General features: G+C 41.9%; 1 protein-coding gene across 1 annotated transcript in view; it reads right to left on the bottom strand.

Moving 5' to 3' along the window:
* DCHS2 (dachsous cadherin-related 2) overlaps positions 1 to 23,856 on the bottom strand; it is a 267,892-nt gene that overhangs the window by 39,431 nt on the left and 204,605 nt on the right. Inside the window, exons 8-12 of the mRNA XM_066574814.1 lie at positions 22,180 to 22,334; positions 17,872 to 18,715; positions 10,481 to 10,720; positions 2,907 to 3,041; positions 311 to 520 (exon numbers count right to left, since the gene is read on the bottom strand). Coding sequence (XP_066430911.1) covers positions 311 to 520; positions 2,907 to 3,041; positions 10,481 to 10,720; positions 17,872 to 18,715; positions 22,180 to 22,334 — 1,584 coding nt within the window. The remainder of the gene's footprint in view (positions 1 to 310; positions 521 to 2,906; positions 3,042 to 10,480; positions 10,721 to 17,871; positions 18,716 to 22,179; positions 22,335 to 23,856) is intronic.

Here is a 23,856-nt window from a genome sequence, read left to right as displayed (position 1 = left end):
AAAAATAAACTTCAGCTTTCCTAACAAACGATTATGACTAACATTATATACTTTGGATCTATTCATTGTCATTATCATAGACCAAGTATAATTGCTTCATAAAAAGACAAAAACACGCAAAGTCATAAATATACATAAACAAGAAACTAAATTTTGTGAAGAAAAATAGCAAAAAGAAGAAATTCCGACCACAGAAAGTTCCTGAGATGTCTAACATACTCTATAATAAGCAGCTCAGCACGAGAAAAGTCCTGAAAGCAATGCTGATTTAAACATCTGTTCAGACAGTTTAGCAAGCGTCATTAATTACCAATTATTTGGAACTGTACTCTGCCATTGTTGCCAGCATCCTTGTCTACGGCCAACACTTTGTGAATTACTCCCAGATCTTGGTTTTCTGGGACATGGATCTCAGCCTCAGGAAGTAAGAGCTCAGGAGCATTATCGTTCTCGTCCAGCACTGTACACACAATGGTCGCCGAGCTGGAGAAGGATGGGGATCCGCCATCTGTCACCAGTACTAGTCATGAAGAAAGTACAGTAAATGCATAGTCAGCTTAATTTTGAAGGTGTGTGTAGAGTTAAAGAAGTCAATAAAAAATTGCAACGCAAAGGTATTTTATGTTTAAAGACCTAAATTGGACAAGAAGAAATGTCCGCAACACTTCTCTGACTACCTGATGCAGATTTGTATGTATCATTAGTATAAAACATAGGTAGTCAGAGAAATGAAGCGGCCATCTTTGTTTGCCCAACAACAGTTAATTTATTATACACTTCTGATCTGCTGCAACACAGCCAGACTTCAGACTATAACTGACATCCTGTACTATCACCCTTATTCCTTTGGATGATGGCAGTAGTATAGCATACAATCAGCGGGGATCACAGTAATTAGACTTCCACTGAACAGACATCAATACCATGTCCTCGTAATATGCCATCGATATAGGTATTAACCTGTTAAAGACCAGAAATTTCTAAAATTTACTTTTTCATTTTTTCTTCCCCCCTTTTCAGGAACTATAGTATTTATATTTTTCTGCTGTTACTATTTTGTGAGAGCCATAACTTTTATTTTTCTTTCAATGTAACTTGTTTTTTGAGGGGTGAGTTGTAGTTTTTAGTGGTACCATTCTAGGGTCCGTAGGAAATTTTGATCACTTCTTATTAACTTTTTTTTCTTCAGGAGTTGGGTTGGTCCAAAAATTCAAATCTGGCATTTATGTATTTTTCTTTCCTACGACATTCACTGTGTTGGATAAATTATTATATATTTTAACAATTTGGTATTTTATGGGTGTAGCGCTAATAGTAATGCTTATTTTATTTATTTATTTACTTGTAGATTTATTTTTATGTGAAAGATGGGAAAAGGGTTGTTTTTTATAATGTTAATGTTTTTATATCTTCAAAAATCTCATTTAACTTATTTTACAATTTCCATGGGAGACTTGAATTTGCAACAGTTTGACACTTATACAGTATATTGTATTTTGAAGCATGGTCTAATAAGCCCACAAGCAGAGCTTAATACACTGCAATACACAGCAGGCCTGGGAGCCGGCTCTAGGCTCTGGGCTGCTATGTGCACTCATTAGCATCCTGCAATTATGTTGCAGGGGGTCACCTTCGGTTGGCTGCTGAGATGCTGCTGCAATTTTGACGGTAGCATCTAAATAGTTAACTCCAGAAATTGGAGCTACTCCAATAGCTGCAGTTAGAAGTAGGTGTCAGCTGTTGGAAACAGCCAATACTCACCAGATATGGAGCAAGCTTGTCTTCTGCGCCCACTCCATATAACACCTGTGACCACCCAGCGGTTCTTATTTTATGCCATTCACACAGGGAGCTGGTGGATATAGGCAAAAGAAATGTGCAGCGATCAGCAGAAATCCTCAGAATGACTATTAATGCTTAATTAGGGCTAGCTGTCTTCTTTTCCTAGTGTTGTACGCAGGGTAACTCCCTCCCCCTCCCTATTTTCCAACTTCCATAGAAGTCTATGGGATCCTGCTGCATATCACGTCAATAGATAATTTAAGACCTATTTTTCATGGGGTGTATAAGACCAGTGACTGAAAGCGGTCGCGTATGTGCTATTTTTCCCGGCGCGATTAATTTACGCGACAAAAAATCTTTCATCTGAATGAACTCATTGGAATCCAATGCTTACATGGTCACGTTTTATGGGCGATTTTTTTTTTAGGCAGCTAAATACCAGCATAAATATGGTCGTCTGAATAATCCCTGAGGGCTCAGTCACACGGGCGCATCGGCACCCGTACACAACCGTACAATGAAGCCGGTCACATGTTCTTTCCTCCGGCGCTGCAGAGAGACGTCCACCCTGAGGTACGGCCGTCTCCTTCCTGCAGTAACACGGGTGCCGATGCGCCCGTGTGACTGAGCCCTTAGAGAGATTTTTGTGTTTTTTTTTCAGATGAGCGCTTGTTTAAAAAGATTGTGCATGAACTAATACAGAAGTAGCAAAGTTTTTCTTGATTCTTAACAAGTTAAGGATAACTTTCTGTGCCATAGTTTATTTGCCCTTTAATAGCTTTTCAATCACTTTTTCTGTGTCAAGAAAATGAAACAACAGCTTTTCAATGGCTCTCGATAAGATGATTTGTTGCAGAAAGTTATTAGAGTCAAGTAAAGGTTTGCTACATCTGTGGAACAGCATTAAACTTCTGCTGAAATGATTTTCCAATATGTTACATCTGTAACTATCTGCTATTCAGTGTTTGTGGGCGGTAAATTGCACTGCAGGGTACGATCATTAGTTGTGCCCTGTATGGAGAGTGGAGGGTCACTTGGAGTCCTCCAGTATACAGCTGTCTAAATGCTTCCATGTGCCCACGTGACCCGCTACAAGATATACTTCTGCTCAGTGTAGGACTTACCCTTAATAATAAACTGCTCCTGCTTCTCTCTGTCAAATGATGCCGCTGTTATCAGCTCCCCAGTATCAGGGTTTATTCTGAAATACCCGTGTGCCACCCCGGGTAAGATGTGATACGTGAGCGCTGCATTGACTCCTGAAAAATGAAACGCACAGGTCACTTTCCCAACACTTATTTCTACATATGTTACATTTGCATGGTAGTTATAATAATAGTCTAAAGCCAGAAGATTAAATCAGGTGCATATTTTGTGCTGGAAGGAGCTCTCAGGCTGCGTTAACAGGTCAATATAGGAACATAAGATTCGCCCCTGATGCAAACCCCCTACAGTCCAACAGCAGACCACCCTGCCCCCACAGATGACAGCAGGACAATTGCTGCTGGGTTTTTCTTTGTTCTTGAGGGATGGCGGTATAATAACCTATTAGTAGAGATGAGCGAGCATGCTCGTTTAGAGCAATTATTCTAACGAGCATCGCTTTTTTCGAGTAACTGCCTACTCGGGCGGGGGTTGGCAGGGGGAACAGCGGGGAGCTTCCCCCCCTCTCACCTGCGGCGCCCCCCGAATCTTTTCGCCCACTTAGCAGTTACTCAAAAAAAGAGATACTTGCTCGAGTAACTGCTCTAAACGAGCACGTTCGCTCATCTCTACCTATTAGTCCTCAATGATTATATGATTTGTGAGTACCGTGATAACAAGTGATATTTTACGATGAGACTAAAAGGGAACATGAACGTAGAAGAAAGTTGAGCCCTCTTTATAAGTTGCTCTACGAGAAATACTCTAGTGAGACTAAATATATTCCTATAGTCTGTGTTTAAGCTTTGGGTTTACACTTCTATATAGTTTATTCTTCATCCATGAAACAAGTATCAAGTAAAAGTTACAGATTAGAGAAATACATATTCATCTATCTGCTAATACCTGTGCAGTGGAAAATAATGCAAATAGTGACTGAGGCTACCATATTGTACGCATAGCCAACCCCCAGGTGCTTTACAATGTGTTCGTACCCTTTCTGAAGTGTGAAGAACTAGAATTATAGTGAGGTTAATATTTTATAGTTTGTGGTTACATTAAAATGTAATTTGAGGAAATTAGTTGGTGAAAGAGATGAAAGACTGGGCAACAGTGCCACACAGTGGTTAGTCGTAGTATGGTCATAAGACACATACATATATACAACTTCTTGTTTAAAAAAATCCCTCCCCTAGAAGGAGTTGTCGGAATCAAATGAAACTCAATATGTGTGATTGCAATGCTAATATAAGTGATTATAATAGCAGAGCAAGAGGATAGTTTATTGTGGGAAACTGAACGCTTGAAGGGAAGCTCTAGTACCCTGTTGTACCGCCTCTAGCTTGGATACAAGATGTCATACAGGTAGGTATGAAGGCTCTAGGACCTTGCTGGGCCGCCTCTAGCTTGGATACAAGATGTAATACGGGCGGGCATGGAGTCATACGGGGTCTGTATGGTATCCTGCGGCATACTGATCCACATTTGCTGTAACCAAGTCTCTAGATCATGCAGACTCATAGTCTGTTGAAGTTGGCATTCCAGATGGTCTCATACATGTTCTATTGAAAATAAATCTGGTGACCGGGCGGCCACAGAAGTGTGACAATGTTGTGTAGACATTCCTGTGACACCCTTGTGTGTGCGGCCGAGCATTATCCTGCCAGAAAATACCTCTTGGAAGCCACCATAAGAGGAACACATGTGGCTGCAGGATGTCCTGAACATATCGCTGAGCTATCATTGTCCCTCATACCATTGCCAGGGGTGACTGACAGTCGTTTGTGATGGCCTCCCTGACTGTCACACCAGTAGTGGGGGCAGTGTGCCGCTCTACAATAAAGGCAGGATTGAGGTGCTCACCCCTAGGTCTCCAGATAAGACGTCCGTCGTCAGTGCCCAAACTAAACCTGTATTCGTCGCTAAAGACAACCCGGTTCCACTCTATGCAGTCCAGTTTTGTCATTTACAACACCACTAGATATGGACCAGACGGTGGGTGGATGTCAAAAGCAGTACATGTTATGTCCGCTGTGGGATCAAATGTCATCAGTGCCCAAATTAAACCTGAAGACAACCACGTTCCACTCTGTAGCAGTCCAATTTCATGGTTCGTGACACCACTGCAAACGAAGGCGACGGTGGGTGTCAAAGGCAGGACATGTTATGAGCACCATGAGACCAAATGTCCTTCAGACAAGCACCAGGAAATGGTTCCAGCAGACACAGGGACCTGTAATGATGGTGCCACATGTCTCTCGATGACAGATAATTAAACAGTTGGAGCTGCTGGTGCTTGTCGGATGATCAGACGATCCTCTCTACTGGTAGTCTGTGGAGGGCATCCTGAGCCTGGTCGCCTTGTGTTTGTGCCCTCACACATCCACTGGTCCCAACACCTCCTACCAGTCTGGTCAGAACGGCCTGGCAACTTGTCGATATGATGATCCAGCTTCTCACATTCCAATACTGTGCCCCCTCTCAGACTCTGGTAATGGGGTGAAATCTCTGTGATTGCATCGTAGAGGCGTCTAGTGGTCAACAAGCTCTATACAAGTGGAAGAAGAGCTCACTACACACAAGGAGCCTCTGAGAGCCTTTTTATAGGCCAAAGGTGGCACCACTATTAGGGTCTCAGGTAGCAAGACCGTTCATCTAATCACGCCACAACTCTAATCATCTGCATATCTACCGTAGAGATGTAACTGCATGTCGAGTTTTGCAGCAAAATGACAACTTCTTCTAGGGGCGCGATTGTTTTTAAAAAGTGTGTGTGTGTATGTGTTTTTTCAGATGTTTAAGACACTTTGTTATACCATGCCCGATGAAGAGATCTAAGTAGTCTGTAAAACATCCGCTCTAACATTATTTCTTATTGTTAGTCATTAGAAGGTATTATAACTGCAAGATTATTTTGTTTCTTGGGTGGCTTCAAACAAGCGTCTGCGCAAATTCGCTCACCTCAACACAATGTATTTGTGCTATGAACAAGGTTGATTTCCCAGTTGATATGCGCATGTGACATCCCCAGCCCTGATTTAAAAGGCTATTTCACCTATTGAGCTCCAGATGTATATCTTTTCACCGCGGTTTTGTGCAGTGTTTTGCACATGTTCTTGCATATTGCATGTGCCTTTTCGCACCTTCCATACAAGGGGGCCTTTGGTGCGCAATTATGCAGGAAAAAAGAGCGGTTCCTATTTTCTTTGCGTGCGAGAAATCCATGTGTAAAATAATTGAATGAGAGTGAACCCACTGAAACCAACGGGCTCTATTCTCTGTGTTCTGTACACGTTTTTTGTGCGTGTACAAAAACGCACTCAAATACTTTCATGTGAAGAACACTAGCGCATTTCATGTGGACTGATGGTCTATATGAAAACATTCATCACATATCCATAGCCATGTATCACAGACAAGAAATAGAGCATGTTAATGCATGTCTATGCGCTCTGTCTATGTAGGGGCTTCGACAGACGGTTGTGTTACGCAATACGCTAACTCCTGAGCAATTTTTTTTGCGCAGTGAATGACTGTATTTTGCCTGTGCAAATACTGATTTAAAGGGCTAATTAGCATGATGAGGTGTCAGCAATCATGGGTATGCACAGTGTTTAGCGCATACCTGTGCGTGCAGATGTGCATGCTTGCGCACTTCCATAGACCTTTATGGAGCTCTTTGGTGTGCATTTACCCTCTTTGGTGAGAATTTACCCATTGAAATCAATGGGTTTCATTCTAAGCGTTTTGCGGGTGGGATTTTCCCACAAGCAAAACCATGCTCGTCGGTCGAAGCCCTAAATGAGTCCATATGCCGTCTGATGCAAGTTGTACCTGGGCCTCTCAGAAAAATCTGACACACACTGCAATGGGCACCGGGAATTACTGTGAGCAATAACACTTTTCTAGTAGACAATACAGTAATCAAGCTAAGCGAAAAATGCAGTGCATCGCTGTACGAGAAAAAAATCGCATGTTGTTCCAACACTTTCTTTTCTCCTTAGGGAGAGCACCTAGACGGTGATTGCATATTACCCAGAGGAGCATGAATAGCCATTTGAATCTCCTTACTCACCGTCTAGGTACTCTCCCTCAGGAGAAAAGATTTTTGACCCCCGTCCCAGGCCTCTCACTAGCAAAGCCAGACTCCTAATGGACACTGATGAAGGGCAAATACTCTGAAACGGCTGTATGTACATGGAGTCTGGCTTTGCTTTTAATTCCCAGTCATTGTTACAAGGCTTGTATAAAAGTTCTGACTTTGGCTTGAAGAAATGCTGCCTTCCAATTGGTGGCGCTGTGGAGATATTATTCCATCTGCCTTATTTGCATATTACCCAGAGGAGCATGAATTGCCTTATAAGTCTCCTCACTCCCGTCTAGGTGCTCTCCCTAAGGAGAAAAGATAGCGTTTCTGACCCCCATCCCAGGCCTCTCACTAGCAAAGCCAGACTCCTACTGTACACTGATAAAGGGCAAATGGCATTGTTACAAGGCTTGTATAAAGAGTCTAACTTTGGCTTGAAAGAATGTGGCCTTCCAATAGGTGGCACAGTGGAGGTATGATTCCATCTCCCTTATTTCCAATACTTAAAATGGAAAAAAACACTTTGCACTCGCATGCAAATTACATTCCCATAAGAAATAATGGGTGATTCTAGAACAGAATCCTCCAAAAGTAGGACATCCTCCGAGAAAAAAATCGCTAGAGTCTATTAACCCATTGAAAATAATGGGTTCTTTTCAGGAGTGATTTCTGTACATCTTGCAATGCAAGTGTAAATACAGCCTTAGGCCTCAGTCACACAGGCGCATCGGCACCCGTACACCGGCGCCGATGCGCCCGTGTGACTGACACCAGCAGACAGCCGCACCTGAAGACGGCCGTCTCTCTGCAGCGCCGGAGGAAAGAACATGTGACCGGCTTCATTGCCGGTGTACGGGTGCCGATGCGCCCGTGTGACTGAGGCCTTACAGTGACTTCACATACGTATTTGCATGTGCATTTGCGCACAAAAGATAAATGTGTACATTGCGCAGAGAATAGAACCCATTGTTATCAATTGGTTTATTCGCACTTTCACTTTTAGGGTGGACACCCAGTTGCATTTTTTCTTGCGTGTTTTTTTCACGTGATATCGCTGCACTTTTTTTTAACGTGAATGGCAATAGACTTTCTAATGTTAAAAACGCATCACACAAAAATCGCAAAGCACAAACTTGCAATGCGTTTTTAACATTAGAAAGTCCCATTGACAATCATGTTAAAAAAAAGTGCAGCGATATCACGTGAAAAAAACGCGCAAGAAAAAACGCAAGTGGGTGTCCACCCTTCTGTGTGCATTTCACGCACGTAAAAAAGAAATGTGACGTGCTCTATTTATGTGCGCACCAAAGTAGTCTGTGGGGCTGCGCAAATGTGCACTTGATCCCCTCAAAAATGTGCAATAAAATGTGCAATTTTGAACTGAAATTGAAAACAGTGGGGACTAATTAAGCTGCACAGCCTTTTAAATCACAATACAAGACGCACAAATATGAACCCCACACCTTTGCATGTGGTCATACACATCAGCGATGTTTTCCTGTATGGCACTTCGATGCTATACAGGAAATAAATCATGGCATATTCTATCACCCTGCGTGATCTCGCATCACAGCGCCCTTTGTTTTCAATGGGGCCGGCGGTAGCCACATCCTATCAATGGGAGAAACTCTGCCGCGGCTGGATCCCTGCATCCCTGAAGTGATGTCACGCTGTTTCGCCATATCCATTGGGATTTCACATGTATGGTGAGCGCGGTATAGGGGCGGCATTCACAGCCCCATACCACACTTGCCTGCGTGATCTGGCGGGGGGGGGGGGAGCCTGGAAGAGCCAGGAGCAGGCACTAAGCTCCCGCCACCTTTCTGCCTCCTCCGCCCCTCTGCACTATTTGTAATGAAAGGGGGCGGGGCTAAATTCCGAGAATTAGCCCCACCCCTGTCCTGCCTCTCCTCATTGCAAATAGTGCAGAGGGGCGGAGAGGAGGCAGAGAGGGCGTGGGAGCTCAGAGCACTGCTCCTGGCTCTTCCAGGCTCCCCCCCCCCCCTGCAGAGAGAGATGACATATATCGGCTGGGCGTAATTCCAGCCTGAGGGCGCCTACCCACTTGCGTTGCCGATTTTCGCGCGTGAAAAATGCGGCGTTTTCACACGTTTTTTGAGCATTTTCAACGGCGTTTTCTGCGCGTTTTTTGCAGCCCTCCATTGACAATCATGGGTGCATTAAGAGAAAAATAAGGAGACATATGCAACTGACAGTTCCTATGTGAAAAAACCCCACGAAACGGGAAAAAAACCCCAGATGAACAAGAACACATTCTATACTAATTGCTCTTGAGAAAAAACGCAAAACATCACAGGAAAAAAAATCGCAAGTGGGTAGGCACCCTTAGATTAAGAATAAAAGTATATTTGCATATTTCTGTTTTCCCATAATTCTATACATTCAGGATAGGTGACTTTTTGTGTAAGTTTAGCTATGAACATCATTTTGGTTTTTAGGTTCACAATTCTGCATTGTGTTATCCCTGCAATGAATATATCAGACACAGCTGAATGAGTATGTCCTAATTTGTCCTAGTTTCCAACCAAGAAAAGAGACTTGGGGCCAATTGTTTTTGGCAGAGATAGGAATAACCGCTTATTTTCATAATGTAGCCTTATAATGGCCTGGTCTCTGTTCTTCTGTTGTAGTGCTCTAAATCCCCTGCTTGCCGTCATCTAGGCATAGTTAAATGATAAAATGTTTTATGCTAGCAGTAACCACTAGGGGGAGCTTACTACATACAGATGTATACAGCTCCCTTTGAATTCAGCACTAAATCCATCTTCACTAAACTTCACCTAGTGGTGATTGCAGGCATATACTGTAAAGCCATGTGTCAGAGGAATGGAGCTCTGACCCTTTTATAGATATATTATAAAATCAATCATTGCTTCTTGATCAGTTTTCGAATCGTATCTCTATGAAAGCTAGGATCTCCTGTTTCCATGCCTCTTGCATCCCGATTCAGGGATATTAGCAAACTGCAACGATTATTATAGCACCACATTTTATACATCCTGGCTAATATCACATTTCCCTGAAAATAAGACAGTGTCTTATATTAATTTTTGTTCAAAAAGGTTTAACTTTTTTACATGTATAGCTGCCTGGACACTATTTAAATTGACTTTTTAATTAACTGTTAGCAGGGCTTAATTTTGAAGTAGGGCTTATATTTCAAGCATCATCAAAAAGCCTGAAAAATGATTTTGCATCCTCAAAAATTCTGAAAAATCATGCTATGTCTTATTTTCAGGGAAACAGGGTATTCATTAAGGCAGCTACTTTTTTCAATAAGACAACATAATGGATATGCCACCTAGTGTGCTCTAGCTATAGGATTTAATGGTGCTCACTATTTTCTGTGCAAGTTGTCCTGAATTTTGGGAACAAGGCTAATGTAAATTGCCAGAAGAAGCAAAAACAATAATCCCATTTATTGGACACATAGGAAAAATCAGGCACCTGAATCATTGTCCTCTGCTTCAACCTTCATCACAAGCTGTCCAGGCTCCAGGTTTTCGGGAATTGAAGCTTCATACAAGCCTTGTTTAAATGTTGGTAACACGTCATTTACATCCGTAACCGTGACTGTAACAATCTGTGTAGCATAGAGAGCTGGATTTCCATTATCTGTGGCCAAGATGGTTAATGTATAATGTTCCTGGATCTCACGGTCAACTGTAGCGGATAAGCTGAGCCATCCTAGAGATTTAAGATTTACAGATGTAAGTAGGATTTATTATACACATTATTCAGATCAAGGTGTAGCAGTGCATGCACAGCGGTGCTTGAAAGTCTGTGAACCCTTCAGAATTTTCCATATTTCTGCTTATATTACTGATCTATACATATATCAGATTTTCATACAAGTCCTAAGGCCTCCCTCACGCTGGCATGCATTATGCCAGCGTTTTGGCTGCATTTTCAGCACAGCTGATAACCAGCCAAGGAGGCTGAAAAAAAAATCAAATAGTCACCTAGTATTCACCTAGTCACATTTGTCTATGCCTGCAGGGCATCTCTTGAGGGTAACGGGGTTTCAAGACCACGCCTCCAGCAAGAGATTGCTCTGATTGGCTGAGACGCGAGCCATTCATTCACTAAATGGTGTGATTGGTGCATCCAGCGCTGGCTGTGATTGGCGCTGGATTAGCCAATCAGAGTAATCTCTTGCTGGAGGCGGGGTCTTCAAACTCCATCACTAGCAAAAGATCCTCTGACAAGTCCCCAGAGCCCCGGAAAGCAGCGCCAGGGACCCAACAGTGGCAGCTAGGGGAGTATAACTTTTTTTAGTAGTGCAGCTAGCCAAGTTGTGCTGCGTTTTCAGCAGCGCTGCTAATGCTGCCCATTCATTTCAATGGGCAACACAGGGCTGAAAATGGCCAAAGATAGAACATGCATCACTGTCAAAGCACAGCGTTGAAGACGCTGTGTCTTGATGCTTGTGTGAACAGCCCCATTGAAATAAATGGGAGCGTTGTACAGTATTTAGCACTGCGCTGAAAAGGCAGCGCTAAACGCTGTAAAAAAATATGTTTGACTCATTAGTTTGATTTGATTCTCTTTTTCTACTTTTAGGACTTGTATGAAAATGCGACGTAGCTTTAGGTCAAATATATGCAGAAATATAGAATATTATGAAGGGGTCACAAACTTTCAAGTGCCACTGTATATTACAATTAAATATCCTAATTAAAAATATTGGTAAAGTGAATGGCATTGATTAATTCATTGTAATGGCACGGGTCAGGGGAAGGGATATATTAAGCAGCAAGTTAACAGTTTTTGAAATTGATATGCTAGAAGCAGAAAAAAAAGGCAAGTGTAAGGATCTGAGCAACTTTGAAATGGGCCAAATTGTGATAGCTAGATGACTGGGTCAAAAGAGCTTGTGTTCTCGGTATGTAGTGATTAGTACCTACCGAAAGTGGTCCAGGGTCATGGTTGCCCCAAGTTCATTGACTAACCCATCTAGTCCAATCCCACAGAAGAGATACTGTAGCACAAACTGCTGAAAAAGTTACTGCTGTCTATAATAGAAAGGTGTCAGAAGACACAGCGCATCATAGCTTGCTGTGCAACCGGAAACCTGGCCGAGCACCCATGCCGAACCCTGCCCACTGCTGAAAGTGCCTGAAATGGGCACGTGAGGATCAGGACCACGGAGCAATAAAAGAAGGTGGCCTGGCTTGGTGAATCATATATATATTTTATATCACATGGACGGTCAGGTGTATGTCACTAACCGGGGGAAAAGATGGCACAAGGATGTACTGTGGGAGGATGACAAGTCAGTGGAGGCAGAGTAATGCTCTGGAAGATATTCTGCTAGGAAATCTTATGTTCTGGTAATCATCTGGATGTTACGTTAACATTGTTGCAGACCAAGATGGCAATAATAGCAATGCTGTTCCCTAACGGCAGTGCCCTCTTTCAGCAAGATGATTCCCCCTGCCACACTGCAAAAATTGTTCAGGAATGGTTTGAGGAACGTGACAAAAAGTTCAAGGTTTTGACTTGGCCTCCAAATTTGCCACATCTCAGTCCAGTCAAGAACCTGTAGTATGTAATAGAAATACAAGTCCGATCCATGGAGGCCACACCTAAAACCTACAGGACTTAAAGGGGGCTTCCAAGTAGGTTTTTTTTGTTAAAAGATAATTCCTCATGCAGTAAAATAGCTAACAGTCAAATATACTCACCTCTCCTCACTCCCTGTGTCTCAGTCCCCTACTCCGGTGGTAGTTTACAGGCTGCAGTCCCACCGGTTTGCAGAACATCATAGGCTGCTGCAGTGATCGATCGCTTTGCTCTGTTATTAGTTGCAACACCTGTGAGGTCCCATAAACAGGCTGAAGTAGCCTGAAAACAGGACATAACAGGTGGTCCGGAATGGCGGCGTGGGACACAGTGCGAAGCGGTGAGTGCATGACTGTTAGTTATTTTACTACATAGGGAACAAGCTTTAACCAATAAAAAACTTCTCGGAAAACCATTTTAATGGATTTTGGTGCTAGATATGACAGGACACATTCAGAGGGCTTATGGAGCCTATGACTTGATGCATCAGAGCTGTGTAGACGAGACTTACATAATATTAGGCTAATATTAGGTTTTAATAATATGACTGATCACTGTGTATACAGTAAGGAATAAAGTTTTTGTGAAAATCATCACTGTTTAATAGCTTTTTTTGTGGCATTTTTGTGGCCTTTAGTTTCAATAAAGTCTACAAAGTATAAAATGCTCTACAAACAAAAGTGTTTTGGTTTGTGGCCTTTTTTTGGTCAGTACAGCATGCTGTGGGTATGGCGTTTTTCCCATAGGCTTCATTATAAAATGTGAAAAATACCAGGAAAAACACATGTATAAAATGATGCCAATTACCAAGTGCCACCATAAGCACTGTAAAAACGGCATGTTACATTTTAAATTAATCATGCAATGTTAAAATGAATTTTTTGTGAATTTTGTGAACACCAATAAAATAGACTTTCAGAAGGGGTCCTTAATAAGTGTAGCTAAACTTGATTTACTTCAGTAACTAAAGACCTACTTGAAATTTTCAGAGATTAGCCAATAAAATAAATACCTCCAGTTTTATAAAACTACTGAAATTCACATGTCAGAAATTTACATTAGTTGGGATGTAACATAGGCTGGAAACTCCACCATACTTTACTAGAAAAGGGGCATGGCAGTCACCTGAGCACCATGAGCCTTTTGGACTTTATCTCATAGATTACCTTGATCCATGAAAAAGATCAATCTATGTTTTGCACTAACTATATAGTCAGAAAATGCAAAATCTGGCATCTTTTTTAGGGCCCTTTTGCGTGGGACAAGCTGTTGGACTCAGATGCCCAACTGGTCGTCTCATGGATGATCGCTCCAGTGTTTTAACACAGGAATGAGGATGAGGGCTCAGTCACACAGGCGCAACTGGGCACCGATGCACCAGTCTTCCTGCACGAAGTACATGGCCGCACTACAGGTGTGGACAACTCTCCGCACCGCCGGAAGAAAGAACATATGACCGGCAATGGAGCCGTCATGTGTTCTTTCTTTCGGCAGTGTGGAGAGTTGTCCGCACCTGCAGAGCGGCCATCCTATCCTGCAGTAACACGGGTGCATCGGCGCCCAGATGCGCCCGTGTGACTGAGCCCTCACTGAATGAATGGAGCGGGCTGAGGATTATTTCAACCTGTCCACCTCCATTTACAGTGACAAGTAGTCAATCATAAATGAGCAACTGCCACTTTACATGGGTGGATCCATCATTCAGTTTTATGGATGCAAAAGCTGAACGATAAATGAGATGCAAACTAAATCGTTCAGCTGGGGGGTGCCTTTACATTGAACTATAATCTTCAGATTTCTGCTGGATACTTCATTCTGAAAGATTTATCAGCCTGTGTAAAAGGGCCCTCAGACAGGGTACAGCCTTTCCATCCATGGCTTGGTCTGAAGGGCTGATAGCATTCAGACAGAACCATGGACGGAGCCATAGGTTTTAATGAGCCAAATGGAGACCACTTTGGTCTCCTTTTGACTAGATTTCAGTTACCTACCAGCATTTTTGGAGTCAACTACGCTATTTTATCCTCCAGTAGTGGAAAGGAATGGAGACCTGTTCAAACGCAGATCAAAGTGGTCTCCGTTTAACTCATTAAAATCCATAACTCTGTCAAGGATTCCACCCAAGTACAGTTTTGGCAATTCAGATGGAATCACGGGATGGAAATGCTGGGTGCACACTAAAATGCAGTGAGAATCCAGCTTAAAGCTGTTTTCACATTACTGCTCAGTGCAGTTGGTCTTTCTGGTATTATTGACAGCAGAAATATGCAGTCATGTGAAGTGTATCACAGGGCATGGGGAGTGTGAATGTATTGTGAATGTATTAGCCTTACTGTACTTAAATGTAAAATTAATTGCAGCTTTGATTTAGTCATTAGAACAGGTGGTTCATTAAAGCAAGTCATTTAATTATATTGGCTATAAACTAGCTATATAGTTAGAAAAAGAAAAATCTACAATTTTTATGTAGCCTTTTGTTATCATTCTTACTTGTTTACTTGTTTTTTAACTCTCCATTGTAGAAAAAAATCTCTATTTTCTCTCCCTGGAACTTGTATACAGATTTTATCATGGCCTGATTTATATTCTATCAGAGAGTATACCAAAGAGAAGAGGAACGGCACTGCTGTCCATGAGGAGTAGAACCAGGGAAGGATGAGAAAATTAGTTTTATTAGGCTATGCGTTATCAGGCCACGATATAACAGCAGAAAATCAGAGGACATTAAACTTGTTGATTCAAGCGGGAGATTTGAGCATCTGACATCATTGAATCTATAAGCTAAATACATTATCTCCCAAGGGGCTCAATGAGTTAATTGAAACCACTTGACTTTTCTCTTTTTTTTCCATTCAATAATGACAAAAAAATCCCCCTTTTTTCTTTTTTTTCCATTTTTTCTCTCCCTTAACACATCCCCAACCCTTTCCCTCCCTTTCTAATGCTAGTTATTATTTACTTTTGTAATTTTTTTTTAAAGTCCCTTTTCTTTCTCCTCTTTCTTATTTCTGAGCTGTTCACACTAAAATGTGCACTCACATGTATATGGGCATCAAAAACCTATTGGAGCTATTTTTAGGCAATCTTTATTTTTCATCAGGGGGATTATTAATTATGTTTTATGGGTACTATATTTATTTGATTTTATTCTTTTATCTTATTTTAATTCTATCTCTACATCCCTATATTTTGGACACAGCAAGCAAATTAGTGAAAATCTCCATTTCAGTTATTAAACACAAGGAAAGTTGATTAATGACATAGGAACACCTCTTTAAAGGGGTTATAAAGGATTTTAAAACAAGGCTGCTTTCTTCCAAAAACAGCGCCACACTTATCCACAGGTTATTTCTGCTATTGTAGCTCAGCTCCATTGAAGTGAATAGAGCTAAGCTGTAATACCACACACAACCTTTGGACACGTGTAGTGATTTTTTTTAGAAGAAGAAGGCAGCCATGTTTATACACTCTTATAAAAGCTCTTTAAATGGTAACTTACCGTATATACTCGAGTATCAGCCGACTCGAGTGTAAGCCGAGACAATAAGTTTCCCCACAAAAAACTGGGAAAACTTATTGACTAAGTATAAGCCGAGCTATAGTCGAGTATATACTAGGTAAAAAAAAACCTCATACTCACCTCCCAGCCGGTGTCTGTGCGACAAGCTGCTTGAGTTCTCCGTGCTGTAATGCCCCACCGTCCTCTCTGCTTGGCTCTGTCAGTGCTGTGTAAGTAAGCACTGTCATTGGATTGAGTGCCAGCCAATCACAGCTGGCGCTCGATCCAATCACAGCGCTTACTTACACAGCACTGACGGCAGGCGATTTAAAAGCCGAGCAGGGAGAATTTTAAAGCAGCTGGATTGACTATGAATGATTGAGCACAGGCTGTGATTGGCCGTCGCTCGATCCAATCACAGCTCCTACTTACACAGCGCTGACGGCGGGGGATGACAGAGCCGAGCAAAGAGGATGGCAGGGGATGATAGCGGAGAGAATTCAAGCAGCCTGCCGCACCGCCGCTGGAGACACAGAGGCAGGCTGGGAGGTGAGTATGGAGGTTTTTTTTAAGTCTTCCCTGACTTGAGTATAAGCCAAGGGGAGCTTTTTCAGCACAAAAAATGTCCTGAAAAACTAGGCTTATACTCGAGTATATACAGTACTTTTCAAACAACGTTTACCAATCTGATAGCTGGCAAAAGTGCCAATCACTTTATTTACCTAAAATGATGTTTTTGTGCTGAAAAATCCCTCTAAAGCTGGCTACTAGGGCTCTCTCTCTCTTCATCCTAAATTGCTGACCACTACCTATTGTGAAAGTCATACCCCTCTTTAGTAACAGTAGAAACAAGATAGTGAACAGGTAGGGAAGAAAGGTCGTGACTCATGCTGCCCATAAACATCTATGGAGAGGGGAGAAGAAAGAGGTAGGAGAGAAGCAGATACTCCCACAGATGTGCTGTTAGAGATGATGGTGAGTTATTTACTGCTACTTATTCACATCTAGACTGCTCATTAATGCTCTAGTGTCCTCCATGTTAATGTTTTATGTCTTTGCGTGTTCTGAAGTACATTAGGTTGCAGAATCTGCAGCTTTCTTGGTGCTAAGTGTATAAAACATAACATAGCAGCTAGACTCCTCTCACAGTTTAGAGAGAATACAGAATTACAGATAGAGCCTGCATAGGGTAAAACGTGTGAAAAATGTAGTTTATAAGTCCTATAATGGTCAGTTATAGCATTATTCCTCATGTACACCCACGGCAGCTTATTTTGAAAAGTTATCTGAAAAGTCAGATATGTTTTAACACTTTTTGAGCTTCATAAATTGCTCTGCCTAAGAGGAAGTTAAATTGCATACATGCTTTTAATCTTTGTTATAAATGTGATAAACAATCGAGTATTGATAAAGGTATATGTAGTGCAGAATATGTAGAGGCATTCATTTTAACAACCCAGAAAGACTGTTGAAACTATTGAAAGCACAATAATGTTTCAAATGTGATAATGCCTTGCCATGCACACACCATCTATTATCATTATTTGATGAAACTATAGCATTCCCATGAATTACAAGCAGATGTGTTGAACATCACTATAGCCAAGTCTAGATTCTGGCTGCTGTACGATCAGTTAGAAGTGGGAACATGGATCATCTTAAAAACTGTCTTCAAAAACACTTTTTCCTATTTCAACTACCAAGTTGCAAATGTATCTACTGCCATATCTGATTCCAAAGCAAATTGTCTCTTTTGAAAAATTAAGTATAATACCTGTCGTTTCATCCAGCAAAAAAACTTGCATTGAATTTCCATCCATGATGTGAAATGTTATTTTTCCGTTCCTTCCCTCATCCAGATCCTCAGCCACTACTCGATGCACGAACGAGCCAATTTCTGCGTCCTCCATTACAGAAGCAGCAGGCAGTGATAGGAAACTTGGATGGTTGTCGTTGACGTCTTGAATGATAATCCGAGCTGTCAGTGAACAGTGTCGGCGCTGTGTAATGTTAGTTGACTGGTCTGTTGCAATCACTGTCAGAATAAATGACTCCTCTGTTTCTCTATCCAGAGCTTGGTTTGTACTCAAGATTCCATCCCATTCGTGAATAAGAAAGGGATTTTCTTTCCTTCCCTCTAAGTTTAATGAATATCTGATTTTGCTGTTCGCTACATTGCCATCTCCATCTTTTGCCTTAAATGTGTACAATATAGTTCCAATAGTGGCATTTTCTGCAATCCCTATGATTACAAGGTGGTCAGGAAAAAGAGGATAATGGTCATTTTGGTCTTCAACGTCAACCTTAAGGAGGACAGAGCGATTCTGAGGAGGCACCTTGTTATGATCTTGTATGCTAAGACGTAACATATATTGAGTATTCATTTCATAATCTACTGGCCTGGACAGATATATATCTCCACTGGAACTGTCAATGGCAAAATGACTGTTGCCTTGGTCTTCTTCAGATAGAGAATATCTGAGCTTAGAATTGGGCAAAATCTTATCTTCGTGTAACTTCACTGAGCCAATGATTTGAGACGGTTTCATATTTTCAGGAACCCTTATTGTCTTGACTTCAAGGAGATTTTTAGATTTCCCCATGGATGTTGAAATAACCTTAAATATAAATGATTAATAGTTTAGTAGAAAAATCCTTTGCATGCCCACCAAAAAAAAAAACATATACCAGTTCACTCTGTAACACCAACAGCGATGATCATGTTACATTACATAAGCTTCAGAGAGAAATTACACTCCATCTCTACCATGTGGTCTATATAGTCCATTTGCTCTAGAGGCTATTTATCTTTTTGCAAGGAGGTCTGAAAATTTACGCCTCTGAACTAAAGACAGTTATCATGGTTAAATATAGTAAAATTTACAGGGTGTGTTAAAAGTGTGGAAACACCCATATAGAATAGAAATGGTTTGTCAGACAGTGATCCAATTTTACATATAAGTTGTGGTGGAAGGGGAAAACCTATTAGGCCATGTCAAAAAATGATGGCCATTTTGAATGCCGCCATCTTGGATTCAACTGAACTTTTTCCAATGGGAAGGTAAGTGTGTGATATATCAAACTAGCAGAGAACTACAGCAGAAAAACAATGGTTTGGTTCATTTTAACATAACCTTAGTCATTCTTATGTTAATACAGTAATTTATTTTCATTACAGGCAATGTGAAGGATGGTGTTATCCCAAGCAGAACATGTTGAGATTATCCTAGTTCCAGGTAAACTAAGCACACGTGTCATAGCAGCAGATTTCAATCAATGCACCCAACCAGACCTTTCATGACTCAAACTTTTTCCAAATTTCAAGAAACAGGTTGTGTCACTGAAAAAACTAAAACTAGACATCCAAAAATTGTTATTGATGAAGCATCAGCAACCAGTATCCTGGCCTTATTCAGCAAGAACCCACAACATAGCAGTCATTGTCTGTCTTGTGGCATTCTTACAAATTGCAGATACTGCAATACCTGACATAAGGATGATCGCAACATGTTCTGCTGCAGTATGCTAAAGTAGTATAGGAATGTATACATAATTGAGGAATATTGGTACTAATGAGTTCGAAAGTGAGATGTCCAGACATGTCTTTATATGTAAAGTGCAATATATAGACTTGCCTAATATTGTACAGTGTAATGGGGGTCACTTCTTTTGCCCTCAGGTCTTCAGGGCCCTTTGGTCTCTCTCTGGGTAGCGTACCAACATGGGGAAACTTCCTACTTTGTGGTCCCTCTGCAATGGTCACCACCACATCTAAGCAGGTCTTTGCTATTGCTGCTTTGGTTACGTCAGTCCACTGCTGTATCTCTCTGATGCTGCTGCACCACCTCCTGCGGCTGTGGCACAACTCTAATTCTTTTTATTAGAAATATAAGACTGCATTATGTCATCTGGGGATGGACCCTCCCCTCATGTGCACATTTTACTGTACTTTTTGCGTGTGCAAAAAATGCAACCATGCTCACATTCATTGAAATGGGCAATTGTTGTAATTAGTTCAATATGGACAGAAAAATATAGCATTTTGCGTATTTTTTTTTGCGTGAACAAAACGTGCGTGCAAAATACGCTTATGTGAATGAACCCATTGAAATCAATGCGTTTTATTCACTACATGCTGTGCGCCCAATTGTGTGCATGCAAAACTGCAGAAATACGCTTGCATAACACAGAACTAAAAACATTGCTAAAAACAGCTCAAAAGTACTTAGGATACACGGTTAGTTCACCTACAAGTGTTACACACAGCTTTTCTGGCTTTTAGACTTGGTTATACACCAGTTGTGGGGGTATTAGTGAAGTGTGAGTTTGGTTCAAACTAATTCGAGCTGGCTTCTCTCTACTTTATTCTGATGAGGTTAAGGTGGGCCATAGCATGTAACCCAAGTGTATAACTCAAATTCACCTCTTCTGAATGTAGAAAGTACTGTCCTTTCATTCTAGCTATTGTCACAGCATCATTGGATCAACATTGATGAGAACCTTTTTCTATATGTTTTTTTAAAGACCGGTATCTAAAGGGGCAGTAAAGCTAATCACTATTTAGAGAGCTTGCTTTTTAATGTAATCTATTGTTACCTATAAAGATCTATTTAAACCTGGAGAGAGACTTCAGTGTTATTCATGCAAATAAGAAAAATAGAACAATAACTCTGCAGCGCCACCTATTGGATGGCAGCATTCCTTCAAATCAATGTCAGACCATTTAAACATGATGTTTGTCAGAAAGCTCAGTAAAATGCCAATGCTATGATCACGACTTCATCTAAAGTATCTAGTTTTGTTCTTCTACATATAATGCTCATTTAAGCAGGTTCAAAACTTTATTTCAGGTCCACATGGAGATGTCCAAGGTTAACGACATGTACATATACGTTACATATATATATATATATATATATATATATATATATATATATATATATCACCTATGATCTGGCCTATTTTAGACATAGTACCGTAATATACAATTACACTACAATGCAGAGGTGAAACTTATCAAGTGTTCAAAAAGTATTTCCTTTCACAAGTAAATATTAAAGAAGCTAAATGAGGCCGCCTGCACACGGCAGAGCCGGATTCCGCATATGGATTTCCACAGCGGATTCCAACTCTGACTCCAGCGACCCTGCGTACCTGTGCTGCTTCGTTTTCATATGTACTGCGGATGGTCGCTGCGAGCCGACGTCGGACATGCGCAGTACAGATTTTTTTTCAAATGTTTATTTTTCCTCCGCCGTTGCTACACGATGACCTGGGTACCTGCAACCTTTCTGCAATGTCATTGCGGAAGGGCCACTGGTCAGACGGCTTCCATTGACTTCAATAGAAGCCATCCACACGGAGTTCATGCAAAAATGGAGCATGCTGTGATTTTTCCTCTAAGAGTGGAAACTGTAATTGTTTTTCGCTCATGTGCAGCATGAATTGATTTCCCATAGAATGCTATGGACGGTATGTACTGCAGATCTGTGGTGCGGATGCCCGCCAAAGATTTGCAGGGGACCTAAGCCTCATGTCCAGGGGAAAATTCAGGCCCACACAGATTCCCCGTACAGAATCCCGCAGTGGGTCCCTCCTGCCCCGCAGACATGAGCCCAAGAATATAGATTATACTCACCTGTACGGACGCTGTGGGTCTCCTCTCCGTCACAGCCGGATCGTCTTTCTTCGGTCTGGCCATGCCGATATATATTTCTTTAACTCCCGCTTTCCCGTAGTCCCACAGCACAGCTGCGGGTGTGTCGCAGGATCAGACAACTTTGATAGGCTTCAATGGAACCCACGGGAGCTGTCTATACAGGAAAACCACACGAAATGGAACATGCTGCAGGTGGTTTCCCTCACGTGTAATCCACGCACCAGAGAAAAATGAGATCCGCAGGTATTTAATTACCTGTGGGTGTCCAATGATTCCCTATGGGCGTGGATCACATGTGCAGGAGACCCACGCAGATTTGTTAATTCCATTTTGCCCATGGACATTGGGCCTAACACCAAGTGCCTGGCTGACTGCTTGCTCTACAGTAGGTTAGCCTCTCACCATTTGTACTTGCTTAGTTACCTGAATGTTGATGATGACGTATTCCATGAGAGGAGGTGCACCTTGATCACTTGCGGTGACTGTTAGTTGATAGTGGGATCTTAGGCTTGCTGATAGTGTCTGGGTTGTCCAGATTTCCCCGCTACTTGTATTAATAAAGAAATGGTACAGATCATCTGCAGGGATAAAGAATCAAAACAATATGAGGAACTATTCATATGAAGCAAACTAAATGCAGACTAATTTAATACACAGGTGAAAACATCCACTGTATAATTATTCATTTCTTAAAATATGTAGCATGCACATATGTTATGTAGACATTACAGGAGTTGTCTCATCAGTCCATACAATAAAGAAGAGGTTAGGCAGCACTACTCCAACACTCCATGGGTACATGTTCCAAATAGGATGACCATATCCCATCAAGACAGTAATCCAGAAAAGAGGGGTGAAGCAGCATTCCAGTACTTCAGTATGCTTCACATCAACTTTATTGAATGAGTTACATAAAATCCATATGAGACTGTAGGTATACTGATGGAGCAGCACTTGCTGCAATGTTAGGGTGGGTTCACACGAGCGTGTTTTTGTGCATGCATACGCACGCACAAAAACACGCTTGTATTTACAACAAGGCATTCCCTATGGTGTGTTCACATGTCTGTACTTTGCAGGTGCGTGCCTGCAAAGATAGGACATGCGGGCACCATAGGGAATGCACGCATTGTTTTCAATGGAGCCGTGGCTGCTGCCGGCGGCTCCAATGAAAACCATGGTCTGCCGACACCCCTGCATTCTTTTTCAGGGAAGGGCTTTACATATAAGCCCTTCCCTGAAAAAGAAACATTTTTGTGTAAAAAAACCAAACAAACTTACCTCTTCGCCGCTCTGGCGGAGAGACACTACCAAGCAGAAGCTCTCACTCTGGAGAGCTCAGGCTGTCCATGTATTACACCGATAGCCATGCATCTGTATGACAGCCATATGGTACCATAAGAAGCATCATGTGTGACAGGGGACAGAGAGAGGACTATAAGGAACATCATGTGTGACAGAGGACATAGAGAGGACTATAAGGAGCATACTGTGTGAGAGGGGACAGAGAGAGGTCTATGTCACACATGATGTTCTGTATAGTCTTCTCTTTGCCCGCTCTCACACATGATGCTCCTTATAGTCCTCTCTCAGCCCGCTCTCACACATGATGCTCCTTATAGTCCTCTCTCTGCCCCCTGTCACACATGATGTTCCTTATAGTCCTCTCTCTGCCCGCTCTCACACATGATGCTCCTTATAGTCCTCTCTGCCCGCTCTCACACATGATGCTCCTTATAGTCCTCTCTGCCCGCTCTCACACATGATGCTCCTTATAGTCCTCTCTGCCCGCTCTCACACAGGATGCTCCTTATAGTCCTCTCTCTGCTCCCCATCACACATGATGCTCCCTATAGTACTCGCTCTGTCCTCTGTCACACAGGATGCTCCCTATAGTCCTCTCTATGTCCTCTGTCACACATAATGTTCCTTATAGCCCTCTCTCTGCCCTGTCACACATGATGCCACTTATAGTTTTCTCTCTGCCCCTGTCACACATAATGCCCCTTATAGTCCTCTCTGCCCGCTCTCACGCATGATGCTCCTTATAGTCCTCTCTCTGTCCCCTGTCATACAGGATGTTCCTTATAGTCCTCTCTA

This window comes from Eleutherodactylus coqui, chromosome 7 (assembly GCF_035609145.1).
Source record: "Eleutherodactylus coqui strain aEleCoq1 chromosome 7, aEleCoq1.hap1, whole genome shotgun sequence".
In the NCBI taxonomy this organism is placed as follows: Eukaryota; Metazoa; Chordata; class Amphibia; order Anura; family Eleutherodactylidae; genus Eleutherodactylus; species Eleutherodactylus coqui.
Note: the sequence above shows the minus strand (reverse complement) of the source record. Positions and strands in the feature narration are given on the sequence as shown.